At 47.5% G+C, this 15242-nt stretch overlaps 1 protein-coding gene across 1 annotated transcript in view; it reads right to left on the bottom strand.

Annotated features, from left to right (window-relative positions):
• The window catches only part of GPAT2 (glycerol-3-phosphate acyltransferase 2, mitochondrial), a 61196-nt gene that overhangs the window by 12728 nt on the left and 33226 nt on the right, over positions 1-15242 (bottom strand). Inside the window, exons 12-15 of the mRNA XM_048512842.1 lie at positions 14661-14779; positions 7671-7741; positions 5619-5880; positions 4372-4520 (exon numbers count right to left, since the gene is read on the bottom strand). Coding sequence (XP_048368799.1) covers positions 4372-4520; positions 5619-5880; positions 7671-7741; positions 14661-14779 — 601 coding nt within the window. The remainder of the gene's footprint in view (positions 1-4371; positions 4521-5618; positions 5881-7670; positions 7742-14660; positions 14780-15242) is intronic.

The raw sequence follows: 15242 nt of genomic DNA, 5'->3' as shown, positions 1-15242 counted from the left end.
CGTCCTGCCTGAGGCCACCCTATACGGTCGTACTCTGAATTAAATATAAGGCATTTGTTAAGGTCCCCTAACGCCCGATAGCCAACCCAGAGTTTCTCCTCCATCCGGCAAAACCCCAAGAGCCCTATGCCGAAGTTTGTGAACAGGCTCCAGGAGCGCCAAGAGGCAGGTAGATAGCGAGGAGGCCAAAGCGAGCTCCTCATGCGCCCTCGCAAAGAGAACTCCAGGGTGCCGCGAGGGCGATCACGCAGACCTGGGCAAAAATCCTGAACTTAGCGACATGCTAAAGGCACCCAGGACATCGGATCCTCGCCCACCCAAGCTAGCCTCTGCAGCACTCTCCACGGCGGGGAGGCAGTCTCAGGATGACTGCTTTAACTGCGGCAGATCCGGACACTTCGAGAAGGAGTGTAGGCAGCCGGTGGGGGGCCACCACAGCCCGATGGAGGAGGGTCCTCCCCAGGAGGAGAAGGCCACCTAAAACCAGGTGCCCGCTGCCAGAAAGGCTTCCACTGGAGAAACGACTGCCCGTCGGGAAACTCCCGCCGGGCGTCTCCCCAGCCCAGGACCAAGGAGGAGAGTACTAGAGCAGACTCCAAACACCAAGGCCCCTGCCCAAACCACCCCCCCCCTCTTTCGTGGCATCTCGCCGCATGCACTCAGCCCATCTCCCTTTAAGTTCCCCATGAGGTTCATTAAGCTAGCCAAACGTGACCTATCCCTACCGGGACTATTGGGCTGGTGCTGCCAAAGGCCCCTGTCAGCTGAACAGGGACTGTTCATCGTCCCAGTGATCGACTCCACGCACTAAGGACCCATCCATCTCCAGGTCTGGACAAACATCCCACAGAGTTGCCTGCGGAGCCAGCTGCGCTCAGCTGATCCTTCTTGCCCATCATGCCGCTGCCGACTCCAATAAATTCTGAGCTGGCAACCAACATGGTAGCCTACACCACATTAGCAGCGGTGGAGACGCTATCGGGAGCTCCGCCCATACCTGGAGCTTCGCCATAGAAGGATGTAAGTTCAAGGGCCTGGTGGACACCGGCTGATGTTACCGATCATCAGGGCAGCCGAAAGTGGCCCGATCAGTCAACCACGACCGAGGCTTGCCAGCACATCTGGGGTGGGGTGGGGAGACAAACCGAGGAACGGAGCATCCGCCAGCTCCGCAATCCAGCTCCAGGGAGCTCGGCGGCAGCTCACAGTCCGCCATCATTTTAGACATCCACGTCCAATCTGGGAAGGGACCTCGCAGGTGGGTCAAAACGACTCTGGTCTGGGATGGGTAAGGCCATCACGGATCACTGATCCCAACTGTGACCTCCAGAAGTTCACTCTCTATCTCCGTAGGAAACTGTTTCCTCTCCCCTCCTTTTCTCTTTCTGTTTTTCAACCAGGTAGGCGGGAGGGCCAATTGGCTGACTGGCCCTCCCTGGATTAAAATCTGGGCCGATCCTGATACGCTGGCACTGTCAGGACAGGCCCCAACTTAAGAGGTTGCTGCAAACACAGATCCACTCATGATTTGGGTGGGTGGTGTTTGCCTGGCGTATAAGCGGCTGTGCAGGCACCGACCCCGGCCGCGCCCTGGAGGCGGTCTCGGCCGGGGTGACAATTCCCAAAGATGATCACAAAATTTTAGCACCATCCAGCTTCCTGCATTAGCCACCAAGGTCACGGTAGTACAACTCCCTTGCAAAGAACCCCCCCCCCTCTTTTTCCTTTGGTATGCGAGGAATTTGCCTCTAATTGCCTGATTGCTTCATTCCCGGATGCACCCATCCCCAAAAGGTGCTTCAAAGCCCTTTGTTGTTGCTGATTAAGCATGCATACCCACAATCCCCCAGGACCCGCCTGCTCCCTCCCTCGAGGCTCGGACCCTGCAGGCGCACCCTGATGGCTCTGAAGCCTATTCCCACCAGGGTCGCCTACCCCTGCCCTCCCTGTCAAACAACTAAAGAGGTAAGAGGCTGGGAGGACCTAACAAAGCAACTTTCACAGGCTGCAAAACAAGCCTTCTTCCTTCTTATACTAAATTCTAAACACTAAACTCGATCCCAATCTACGCCATCCGCTCTAAGCCCCAGGCCTGGGGACCTGACCAACCTGAGAAGGTGGTGTGTTTCAGTCCCTCTTCCTACAGGTCCCTGTGGACTCCGATTTCCTTGGGGCCCAGCCATGGAATGGCGCCAGGAGAAATCCAACCCCATCCCGAGATGGAGCGCATCTCTAGGATCCCGCCCAGCTGATCTCAACAGGACGCCCGTCGCTGGCCAAAGACCAGACCAGCCTGGGGAGGCGTCCAGGAGCCACCAACCAAGCCCTAGAGCTGCTGCAAGGCAGGCCCCCGGGCGCGAGGGCCTCTGTACGCTCTCCTTGCAGTCATTACCACCGCCAACTCAGCGACCACCATCCTTTGCCTGCTCTACTGCCTCCTGCAGTGGCGATGGTACCCTAGCCAGAGCTTTCCCACCAGACCAACATCTGGGAGCAGTTTGCTGCCGCTGCCCAACGTCTCATGCTGCCTGGGCCAGTACTGGGAGTCGGGGGCCTGCTAAGCTCCTGCCTGCTCCCGATCTACTAGCGCCCGGGAACTGCGGAGGTGGGCTAAGCCCTTCATGAATGCCTCTCATCCATCAGGGTACTCTATGAAGCCCGACTTTGGGGACCTGTAATTCCAAACCCTCGGCCGGTGTCTCTCTGTCACCAAGACTGTCGCTAACCACGAATCTAACACCTGCGCCGCATCACCCCAGCCAGCTAAGCGGGAACCGACCCGAGGCCCATTCATCAGGCTCGACCCAATTGGAACTGCACACACACACGAGGACATTCCCCCATGTTCGGAAACATCCTGCTCCCCAGGGGCTGGTTCTGGACCTGCGGGGAGAGAGCATTTACTTACATTCCATGCGACTCTCCGCCGGAACTCTTTTGTTGCCTTAGTCGCCTCGCAGCCGTCGCCCCAGGCTCCCGCACGGGGCCCGGACGCCCCGCCGCCCGCCGCTCCGGCTCACCTTTCGACCCCTCCTGTCGGGGCGGCCGTGCATACCTCTCGAAGCAGAGTTCGTCTCCCTACGCAACTTCCTAGTGGGAGTCCCCGGTTCGCTTCTTACAATGCTAAGACTATTGGCCGGCTGGCCTGTGCGCACCAAATTCCATCAACTCCCACCTCCACCGCAACCTGGGCTGGCCTCCGAGCAGCAGGAACTTCGTCCAGGCTACCCTAGACAATTCGTGCAGCTATTGATTACTTCTTGTTGTTACACCACCAAGGTTGTGAGAATGTACATAATATGTGTTGTTTAATCTTTCTGATAATTCCCAGTTGATTCACATGAAAGTGGTGACTGCAAGAAGTTGTATCTAATCTGAAGTATGATGTTTTGCCCCATTGGTGGTCAACCCTCTGGAGCTGGCTGCGGAGGATAAGTTGAGTGCTATTGTACTGGCTCTGCATTGGTTTAATTGTGGTACCCTTATTATCGGATCTTGTTTGGATTTCAATGCGTGTCTAATGCCTGTAGCATTATTAGAAGCCCCTCAATTTCCCTTACCCGCAGCCAAGTTCTAATGTTACACAAGCAGCTTGGTCAGCTTGACCCGGACGGCGGAGAGACAAAGCGTCCCTTAAATGCAGCCCTTAGCGTTTACATTGCCTACAAAATGTAAAAGGAGGAGATGCTTAGTAATGCACTGCTGATCCAGCAGCGTGAGTAGAAGCGTTGGGACGCCTTAACCGGACCTGCGGCCTTGCCCGGTCGCATCGCACCCCACTCTCATCCCCATGAGTCACCGGTCATGAACTGTCTGACTCAATCACCGGGCGCAGGGACAATGGTCTTGCCCCCAGGTGAGGATTAGGCTCAGACGCGTACGCTCCTCTCCGCACGTAGCCAGATGAGATCATGCATCACATGATGATCTCCCGACCTCCCGCCTCCCGTTCTCCCGGAACTCCCCCCGGTCCTCCCTCCTACACGCCCCCGAGAGAGTAACAATAAAAGGTGCCAGGAACCGGCAGACGGGAGACTCGCTAGGAACACGGACCTCCGGTCTCCCGCTGCTGGCGATCTCCACCAGATGTTATCTCCGCGTCTCGTCTCGTTCTTACGCTGACCGCGTGGGTCGACCACAGCGCCTCCCACACAGACACGTCCAACCCGGCCTTTCTAAAAAGAATAGCCGATAGCGCGATTGTCGTTTAAGCCAGGTTGGGGCGGATACACTGGGACAGACCTGATGCAGGGGCAGGAACTGTGCAAAGTTCCCACCCACAACAGGTTATATTCCATTGTTATCCCATGTTAGATGGCCCTTGCGGAAAGGGCGAGAGATAAAAGCCACAAGCAACACTGGTCTTCCCACCTGCCATAGGATGACGTCTCTGGGCAGCAACTGGACCAGCGAGGCAACCTTGTTGTGCAGCTCCTCAAGGACAAAGACAGCATCCCGGAGCTGCTCAGGGCTTCCCAAGTAGGGCAGCAGCTCCACCAAGAGGGCGTTGATAGCACAGGCTACAGAGAAACACCAGACAACTGTGTAATGCACACCCCTTACAAACACTAAGCACCGATATCCAGACCTGTATTTGGGTAATTCTGGAGAAACAGCTCCAACTCCTGATAAGGGAGCCATATTCTCAATTCCCACCATGTAACATGCCACTTTTCCATTGACATACCAGAGAATGTGCCCAGTCCCCAGAAGCACCTTCACAGGAGCCACCAAAATGGAAGCGGGAGGAAAAAAACATATTTGGACCCTGGCACCTAAAGGGCTGGCAAAGCTGACATCAAGGAGTTCTCAAGTGAGGCCTTTGTCACAAGCCCCTAGAAGCAAGAAAAGCCCATCCAAAGCTGACAGTGGTTGGCTAAAGTCTACCGTTTTTCTCTCTTTCCCACAATACTAGAACCAGGGGGCATCCATTGAAAATGCTGGGGGGAAGAATTAGGACTAATAAAAGAAAACACTTCTTCACGCAACGTGTGATTGGTGTTTGGAATATGCTGCCACAGGAGGTGGTGATGGCCACTCACCTGGATAGCTTTAAAAGGGGCTTGGACAGATGTATGGAGGAGAAGTCGATCTATGGCTACCAATCTTGATCCTCCTTGACCTCAGATTGCAAATGCCTTAGCAGACCAGGTGCTCAGGAGCAGCAGCAGCAGCAGCAGGCCACTGCTTTCACCTCCTGCATGTAAGCTCCCAAAGGCACCTGGTGGGCCACTGCGAGTAGCAGAGTGCTGGACTAGATGGACTCTGGTCTGATCCAGCAGGCTAGTTCTTATGTTCTTATGTTCGTGAAGAAGGTTCGAATGGTGATTACAAGGGATTTTTATTTCATAGCTGTCACTTCCCAAACCCTCCTTTTTACACAGGGCACCTTTCAGGAGACAGGTGAAGTGACTGAAAAGCCCAAAGACTGGAGCGCACTGACTGCTTCTTGTGTGGTGGCCTAACCACACACCCCCTCCCCCAGTGATCTTGTGACAAGGGAAAGAAGGCAAGTTTTAGGATATTGGTTGCCTGAGTGGGGTAGAATGCAGTCTTCTGAGAAATGGATGTTCCCTTCCTTCTGCAGTGTTCCCAGACCATCCTTCTCTCACACTCACCCGCAACAGCTTCCTGGATGAAGACGGGCAGGAGGGCAGCGCTGTGTCTGCTCAGCTCTGTCACAGCAGACTCTGTTCTCCTGGGAGCCACTAGGACATCCCCCAGTGAGAGGCAGTGGAGGGAGACACAGTGTCGCAGCAGGAAAAGAGAATGAAGCACCACGTGCCGCACCTGCCCAGAGAACCCCACGTCACGGTTCCGCAGCAGAATCTCCTCAGTGAGCCAGACAAAGTCTTGCATCAGCTTTGACAGGAAGACTCCCTGGCAGAGGGAAGGGGGAGAGGAGAGAGCCGGGAGAATTAAAGAGGACTGCCAGTATTGGGAAGAAGGAAAAGCTTCCTCAGTACAACCCCACAAAAAAGAAGAAGAGGAGGAGGTGGAGGAGTAGTTTGGATTTATATCCCCCCTTTCTCTCCTGTAGGAGACTCAAAGGGGCTTACAATCTCCTTGCCCTTCCCCCCTCACAACGAACACCCTGTGAGCAGTGATGGGATTCAAATGATTTAACAACCGGTTCCAGTGGTGGGGTTCAAATAATTTAACAACTGGTTGTTTACAAGCACCCTTTTAACAACCGGTTCTGCCGAAGTGGTGCGAACCTGCTGAATCCCACCACAGCCTGTAAGGTAGGTGGGGCTGAGAGAGCTCTGAAGAACTGTGACTAGCCCAAGGTCACCCAATTGGATGTGTTGAAGTGCACAGGCTAATCTGAATTCCCCAGATAAGCCTCCACAGTTCAAGCTTCAGAGCGGGGAATCAAACCCGGTTCCTCCAGATTAGAATGCACCTGCTCATAACTGCTATGCCACTACACCAGAGGTGGCTCTGGAACTGGCAATGTGTGTGGCAACTTGCAGGTCACCTTGCAACTATTTCTAATCAATTGTTGTTTTTATGAAAGGTGTGACCCACACCCGAAGCACTAAATGGAAACAACACACATTAATATTATGCCTCTCCAACCATGTTCGGGTCTGAATGCTGGAGCACTATGTGGGGGGCGGGGGTTGCACATCTTTCCAGCTGCCTGAGCACCAGTTTGTTCCTGATTGCTAGGCTCAAATCCCAGCTCAGCTGCAGCCTACCAAACGTTCACATCATCAGTTCACACATTACATAATCACAGATGCAGGACAACTGAAAAGAGCCAAGAAAATCCCATTCACCAGCAAGCATGCCTGCACAATACATATGCTCGCATGTATGCACTCACATTACATTTTTAAGCATACGAGTAACAATAAGGTGGAAGAGACCGTCACCTGACATCAGTTACTGCATCTATACAGTGGACTGGTAAGCTCCTAGGAAGGATAAGTGAAATACATACTGGAAAGCATGGTATAACAGTGATACTACCACCCCACTCTGAGATCTGAGTCTGCAGTCTTGTAGCATGCTAGTGCAACCCCTATGTTCAGAATGGGTTGACCCAGAAAGGGGTGGAGACGCAAAGCAGCAGAAGGCTGCAAAAACTGGTGGAGGAAGCAAGGCTACCAGGCTGGGACCTTGATTTAATTCTTTATAAGCTCTTAACACCTTGTTTAAGGTAACTGCAAAGTTGTTGGGAACTAGTGGGAAGGGAGTTGTTTATTTTTGCTATATTGTAAATGTTAGAATTTATTGTTTCAGGGCTTGCTATGTCTTTTGGGGACCTTCATCATCTTGGATCCCGTTCACCAAGCCTCTGAAGTCTTCATAAGCCAACCACCAGCAGGAAGAATTGGACTTGGCATTATCAGTAGACTGTAAATATAAGGAATTGTAATGCAACCTAAAAGGACTGTAAATTGTTAATGTTAAATGTTAATGTTAAAAGTGTTATTTGTTAAGGAAGTAAACCATTTTGTTTTAAATTTAGTTCTTTGCAACTCTTTCCAAGTTCTGCCCCACAGAACCCACAGATAGAGGTTACACTAGCTGAGTCTCTCACAACTGTCAGAGTTGTCCCTGAGATACCTCACAAACTCCACATACTGGAAAACTGCTTCTACTGTCAACTCTCCTCAAGACAAAAGCGCCAGATCCTCATGCCTTGTTTTCAGGCTTACCTCTTGGTGCTTGTGCAGGAGGAGTGCAGAGGTGATTCCCACAGCCATGATGGCAGAGCAGGACACAGCAGCTAAGAAAAAATAAAAGGGGTGGTAGCTCATGAGAACCTGGGGCTTAATATGTTCAACTTTGATTACTGGGGAAGGGGGAGAAACTGTGGACTCAGGCACCAGTACAACAGAACTACCGTGTTTCCCCAAAAATAAGACAGTGTCTTATATTAATTTTTGCTCCCAAAGATACCCTATGTCTTATTTTCAGGGGATGTCTTATTTTTCTGTGTTCTGTTCGTCGGGCATGCTTCCAAACAAAAACTTTGCTACGTCTTACTTTCAGGGGATGCCTTATATTTCACACTTCTACTACATCTTATTTTCAGGGGATGTCTTATATTCGGGGAAACCAGGTATATAATATCTTTCCATCATCAATGGGCTGCTGTATAAAACGGTACACAGAACTATATTTTCTACAAAAAAAGGGACACCTGCCTAACTACCATATAAAACCATAGAGATGTAAAAGCAGACTGAGCCATATATACCTGTACTTAAAACACACACACACACACACACACACACACACACACACACAAACACAAAATTCTATGTCCTTGCGACACATAACTGACCATACTGACATGAGTTCTTTTGCATATTTTATCTTACATTTTTTAAACGATTCACATTCATATGCCCATCATCATAATGTTTAAGGGGGGAGGTTTTCAGGAAACTGAATTTTGCAGACAGACTTTGAACCTTCTGCATTCCTTCAGATTTGGAGAATATACACAGTCCTAAGAGTAGGCAAGTCATGCTTGGACTTTATCTGAATTTATTAACGAATATTTTGCAACAAGAAATGAATATTCTAAACAGAGCCTGTACCCATGTGCAAACTTCCAGTTTGATTCTTCTTTTATGGTAATAAGAAACCTCTCTGTGTATTTAAGGCTTCAGCAAGGGCAGGGAATTTACCAACAGTGAAGGAATTTACAACAAGCAATTAAGCTGCCCTCAGCATTTTGTTTACAGAGGTGTTTTGTGCTTAATTGCTCACATAGCGTCAAAACAATAAAAGGAAATCTCCCTCCTTGACCCCAAAGGGAACCAAGATTGGCTTAAGGCCCTTCTCACTCACTAACTAATATGGCCAGAAATTCTCCTCAAGTTTCAACACCACAGAGTGGAATTTTGCAAGAGTAGATACTGTCTTCTCATGCAGTATCAGTTCACTTCACACAGAAAAAGTCCCAGTGGATAATGCCCCATGGGTCAGACTTGTTGCCCTTAATGATACCCCCAAATGCCTCAGTCTACACCTCAAAGAAGGGTGACCCCTGGAAGGAATTTTGTTCTCTAGACCAAGCCTACAGAGTCTAGGTGTCAAACTCAGGCTCTCCAGGTGTTCATGGACTACAATTCCCATCAGCCCATGCCAGCAGGGTCAATTGGCCATCCTAGCAGGGGCTGCTGGGAATTGTAGGCCATGAACATCTGGAGGGCCTGAGTTTGACACCTATGGTCTAGATCAAGGCCCAAAGCATTGGCTTGGCACAGTTGCTGATGTATCAACTTGATTCCACCAAGGCAATATTTAAAAAAAAATCCCAGTTGACAGCCTTCAAAGCCATACCTCACAAGCCCACAAAGTGCAGACTGGATAGCTGCCTTCTATGAACTCGCTCCGTCAGCCAGGTGAAGAAATGACAACCAGGCAGGTTGTAGATTTTGGCTGGTGGAGATGGGAGGGGGGAGAATCAGACTGGCTCATGCAGGCACTGATAAAAGCAGCCTGTGAAGCAGGTGAAGATTAAAACAAGCACTGCAGGTGCCCTGGCTGGTAGAGGAACTTGAAAGGGTCACTTCCTCCTTGGGAAAGCTCATGGCTCAGAAGTGAGGCCTTTAATTGCCTAATGGTCCCCGTTGTCCTATCCCATAGATCTCTTCCAACAGTGCATCCAAATGGCAGGTCCAAGAGGGGAGCATGTGGGGAGGGTCATGGCACTTGGGGGCTTCAAAGGGTCAGAAAGAAAGAGAATGAGATCAGTGCCAGAGCCCTCAAGCTACTCATAACATTTAGAAAACTGCAAAGAACAAAACCACGCAACTCCCCTTTGTTAAAGGTCACCTGCAAAGAGAATAGAGAGCCAGATCTGGGACCACTTTGTAGTTGTTCTTTACTGTAGATTCAAAAGGAAACCTTCATAATCTTTTCTTCCACTGCTTGCTTCTTTTGCGCAGCAACATTAAGCCTTTAAATCACCATTAGGCTTTTATGGTAGAACAACATGGGCTAGAAATTGGAATGTAAGAAAAGCCCAGCTGGATATGCCCAATGATGTCTCATTCAGTTTCCCACAACAGCCAGCCAGATGCCTTCAGGAAGCCCACAATGGCCTCTCCTTTTTTTGTTTCCAGAATCAGGTTCTCCAAAACAAACAGCCTCTGACACCAGAGTATATAGCTATTAAAGCTAACAAAAGTCAACAGAGTTCTCCTTCAGGAATTTCTCTACTAGTTCTGGAACAAATCATTTAATGGATGTTGCTATACCCTGTGTTAGAGTTACTTAAACATTACGGATTGTATGAGATAGGTCTTAAGAGAGAACACCCTTTTCTCTTGGACCTGGGGGGTCAACTTAAAGAGAAATAACCACTCTCATAAAAAGGAGAAATACATAAGTTTGGGCCCTACTCCACCAAGCTTTGGAGGGGATATCATGCCACCAATTCAGGTTGACCAAAAAGACAGTTCCTCTCTGAGAGGAAGCCCTACCACTTATTCTGTCAGCCACACATAGCACTACCCTGGAAGCCACAATCATCCATGGAAGTTTAAAAGTCAAACTACTCTACAAGATTCCAAAATCAGGAGTCATTAAGGGTTGAATTATTCAAAGGATACAGAAGCCATTTGCTCATGGCGGAGCTGTGGCTAATAGTGTGGTTGCTTCCCATGAGAACACCCTTGAGCTGGGTGTGAAGGGGAGAATTTGCTTGCAAGAGCACAGACATGTGAAGGCTCAGGGGGGGAAAAGGTTGCTTCTTTTCTGAGAAAAACTTTTGGGAGACACTAAAAAAACTATTAAACAGTTTCTTTTTTGGAATCAGTGAAATGTTTTTTAGAACAAGGTTTTGCTAGGAATATTTATTTAAGATAATGATAATTCCTATTTATACTGTAGACATGTACAATATTTTCAAAGCTATAATAAACATAACTAATTGTGCCCACAATTAATGTAACATAAATTCATGATTTTCAGTGTTCTAAAGTTTAACTTATGTCATGTGACAGTCAGAGACTTTCTGTCCAGTTAATACCCTCTCTTGTTTACTACAAAATTTATTTTCTATTTTAAACTTCTATTATTAATATTGTTATTGTATTTTATGTTGATGTTGTACACCGCCTAGAGCCCTCCAGGGATGGGGTGGTATACTAAATTGAAACAACAACAACAACAACAACAACAACAACAACAACAACAACATTATTTTCCTGCTCCCAAATGGCAAAAGAAGACACATGTGGCAAAGACATCATAAGATTCAACAGTTGCAGATCTCCCTCTCTCTCCTTTGTAGTAGGCATCTTTATAATTTTGCTCGTAGAAAACTAAAGGCATTCATGCTTTTAAATGTCCAAAATATACAAAGAAGTATAAGTTTATATATGCTAAATTTCAAATTGTTGTCAAAGCAATTAAATAAGTTTAGAGCTAATGAAAAAAATTAAGTATTGATTTTCCCCACATAGAACCAAACATTTTCCCCATGGCTTCAAAATTTGCAGAAATTTTACATTTACAATTTCCAGAAATTTTGCATAATCAATACTTCTTGTGGTTTCTGCAGTCAAAATGTCACTGCCGTGAAACTCACAGTCATATGAATCTGTCTTATACTGAACCATATCCAGCGAGAAGTCAGGACTGCCCGCTCAGATGAGCAGTGGCTCTCAAGGTCTTAGCCAGAGGTCTTTATTATCGTATACTACCTACTCCCGTGGCGGAGAACCTATGGCTCTTATCATTAGCATGGCCAATTGGGCATGCTGGCAAGGGCTGATGGGAATTGTAGTCCATGAACATCTGGAGTGCCATAGGTTCGCCACCACTGACCTACTCCTTTTACCCATAGATGCCGGGGAATGAACCTGGGACCTTCTCCTTCCCAAGCAGATTGTCCATCACTGAGTCACAGTCCCACATCATTTAACATTCTTTGCGACTTATCTGTAGAACTCTCCGCCCCATTTTCTCCTCTTAACGTTTCCCTTCGACTTCTTGCCTACCCCATATTCTCCCCTAGGCCCCTTCCGCACATGCACAATAACGCACTTTCAATTGTTTGCAAGTGGATTTTTGCTATTTCACACAGTAAAATCCAGCTGCAAAGTGGATTGAAAGCGGATGGAAAGTGCATTATTCTGCACGTGCGGAAGGGGCCTTAGTGTTTTATATGACTATGATATTGTTTCTTTCTCCAAGTTCTGTTTATTTGTCTTTGTTTTGCGTTTTAATATTTCACAACGGTTCTCAATTTTCCTCACACTTATTATTTTGTAGTTTTAAATTTTCCATTTAAACACGTATTTTATTACTTTGAAATGAAAACTGTAGCATTTTTAGAAATGTTGTGAGGTACCCAAGAATCTGGATAGAAATCTAATGAAGACATTGTGCCCACTGAAAGAAACAGACTTCAGAAACAGGGGATGATCATGTGCTTCTACACTGCAGGGAATAGGAACACACAAATAGAAGAATTACTAAGATTACATTTGCAGGGGTGCCCTGATGGCTGAACCTTATCAGGCTAGTTTCCACCGATCACCTTTTCTCCTAAAAGGAATATGCCTCAATAAGGCAGGCTTTCCCCAGACAAAGTTCTTTTCTTTCCAGATTATTCTTTTTAAAAGCCATTTACAGAAAGTCACGCAGCCTGTGCATTAGCACAGACAGAGCAGTTCAGGTATTATACTAAAATAACCGATAATTGGAAAGTTACATCCACAGTCAGGAAGAACAGCGATAAACTAAAAAACACACCTCGACACGTGAGGTTCATCATTTATGTAATAGGGAGACTGTGTTTAAAGCTCAGAGTAGCTTGGCGCATTTTCTGCTGGGTAAAACAGTTTGGCTACCAAAGATACAAACGAAAGGAGATTCTCCTTTGGACAAGGAACAATGTTCACTTGCCAGAATAGCTGTGATACAAAGGAATAAAGGAACACTAACGAGGGATAAAGCGATCCAAACAGAAAAAAGGAAGTATTTCTTCACACAATGCATAGTTAAATTGTGGAATTCCCTGCCCCAGAATGGGGAGAAGGCCACCAACTTGGAAGCTTCTGAGAAGGGAGTGGACATAAGCTTATATATGGCTACTAGTCCAACTGGATACTAACCATGATGCATACCTATTATCTCCAGTATCAGAGGAGCACACCTGTTATATTTGGTGATATGGAACACCGACAGGGCAATGCTTTTCACAAAGCTGTGTGGGCTTCCTAGAGGCACCCATTCCTTCTCTTGACCTGAGAAATGGAAAAGATAGTCCCTGACCTAAAGGCACTCTGAGCTGCTCCGAAGTTCAGGAAGACAGATTCTACTTCTCCCTTTACGACAGGGAAGGCTTTGGTCAAGGTAACCACAAATTTGTTGACCTCTGGCAGGGAGTACCATTTCTTTCAAATATCAATACAGTTGTGTGTGTGTGAGTTTACATTTCTTTAATTTATGACAGTTTTACAAAACGCAGCCCTTTGCCTCAGAGTACAAGGCTTCAGAGTACAAGGGCATCTCTGTGGTCGCTAACTATGACTGTTCAGAGCCCATGCCGTACGTGCAGCCATATTTTGCTTTCTTGGTGGATTTGGAGCAGAAGGGACCTCACACAACAAATGGTTTGTGTCTGTATACAAGGATGTCTGGGGCCCTGACAAAAAAACCCTGCCTTTGCTTTGCCAAGTGTGACACAGACAGGAAAACAGATGGTGCATGGGCAACATGAACAGTACATACAGCCAGCCATGTGGTCCAAGCAATCTAAAGACAATGATTCACAAGATAATTTGCCAAAGCTGCAGGAAAAACAGAGCATCCTTTCTTCATGTTCTTCCCTCTCCTGTTTTCCTAGCAGGAAACGACGATAATATGAACAAGTGGGAACCCACAACGATTTGTGGGAGGCCTCTCATTTCCGCCTCCCCTTTATTTCCTCTTTACATTCCTGAAAGCCCCCATAGCTTCTCCCTGATCCTGCTTCCTTTTCTGCTTCTGTCAACATGGAGATCTCTTCGCATCACAATGGATCTCCCGATTACAGAGATCAGTTCCTCAGAGGGGAATTCTGCCAGCTGCAAAATTTATTTATCTATTGGTTTTGTACGCTGCCCTTCCCGAACCGACTCAGGGCGGCTCACAACATTTCTATAATACATGATAAAACCATGTAAAACAATGGGAAATACCAGGAGATTTGGGGGTGGAGGCTGGGAGGGTAAGGTTTCGGAAGGAAAGCAACCTCAGCAAGGTGTAATGCCACAGAGTCCATCCTCCTCACGGGGAATTGATCTTGGTCATCTGGAGAGCAATTGTGTTTCTAAGTGATCTCTATCCCCTACCTGGAGGTTGACAATTCAAGTTTCCGTGGCAAAAATGGCTGCTTTGGAAAATATAATCTATAGCACTTTGCCCTTATGAGCCCATCTGACTCCAAGTTGGAGAACAATTACTATCTTCAGAATAAAACCAGACGAGGCCCCAGCAGTAAATCATGCAGACACAAAGCAATCATCCTCGTCTGTGGTTGACTTATCCTGGGGTTCTTGGGAACCTTTTGATTATTTAATTCATTTGCTTCTCGGTGGCACAATAGCAGCTCCCTCACAGCACATAGTGTGGGTGTTACCAGCTCGGATATACACCTTCCAAATATAAGACATCAAATCACATGAATTAGCACCTACTGCTCAAAGAATGGAGGCTCAAATTGTCCACCAAGGTTTGCTGCTTCGTGTTCAGCTCGACAACACCATAGGAGTCTGATGACCGGTATTCCAATTTCTCACAGTCCAGGATCATGGGGCTACAAGAGGCAGAACATTAAAAAAAAGTTCAGTTAGCAGAAAACTCTTTCGTCTTATTTTATCCCTATCCTTTCTCCTCTAGCCCCTCCCACTTGCATCTTTGGTTACTCTCCTCTTCCAGATATAAGCCCCCCGGTACACACATATTGTATCTTTCCTTCTGTCACATCACTATTGATCATGTTTTTAATTTTATCCTTCCTCCAAGAAGCTCAAGGCAGTCTACATAGTCTTCCCCTCCTCCATTTTGTCCTCATAACAACCTCATAAGGTAGCCTGAAGATTCCACCAAACAACCATAGAAAGTACTAGGTTGGCTACCTAACAGGTTTTAACTCCACTTTTTTTTTCACCTTTAACCAGATTCTTTTTTGAAAGTTGCTGGAAATTCTGCAAATAGATGGGGAAAAATTGTTTCCTGTGAATTACCACAGAGAAGCCTCCCTAGGAATGTGGATTCAG

The sequence above is a fragment of the Sphaerodactylus townsendi genome, linkage group LG12 (genome assembly GCF_021028975.2).
Source record: "Sphaerodactylus townsendi isolate TG3544 linkage group LG12, MPM_Stown_v2.3, whole genome shotgun sequence".
NCBI classification, from domain to species: domain Eukaryota; kingdom Metazoa; phylum Chordata; class Lepidosauria; order Squamata; family Sphaerodactylidae; genus Sphaerodactylus; species Sphaerodactylus townsendi.
The sequence above is the reverse complement of the archived record's forward strand: the minus strand, read 5'-3'. Positions and strand labels throughout refer to the sequence as shown.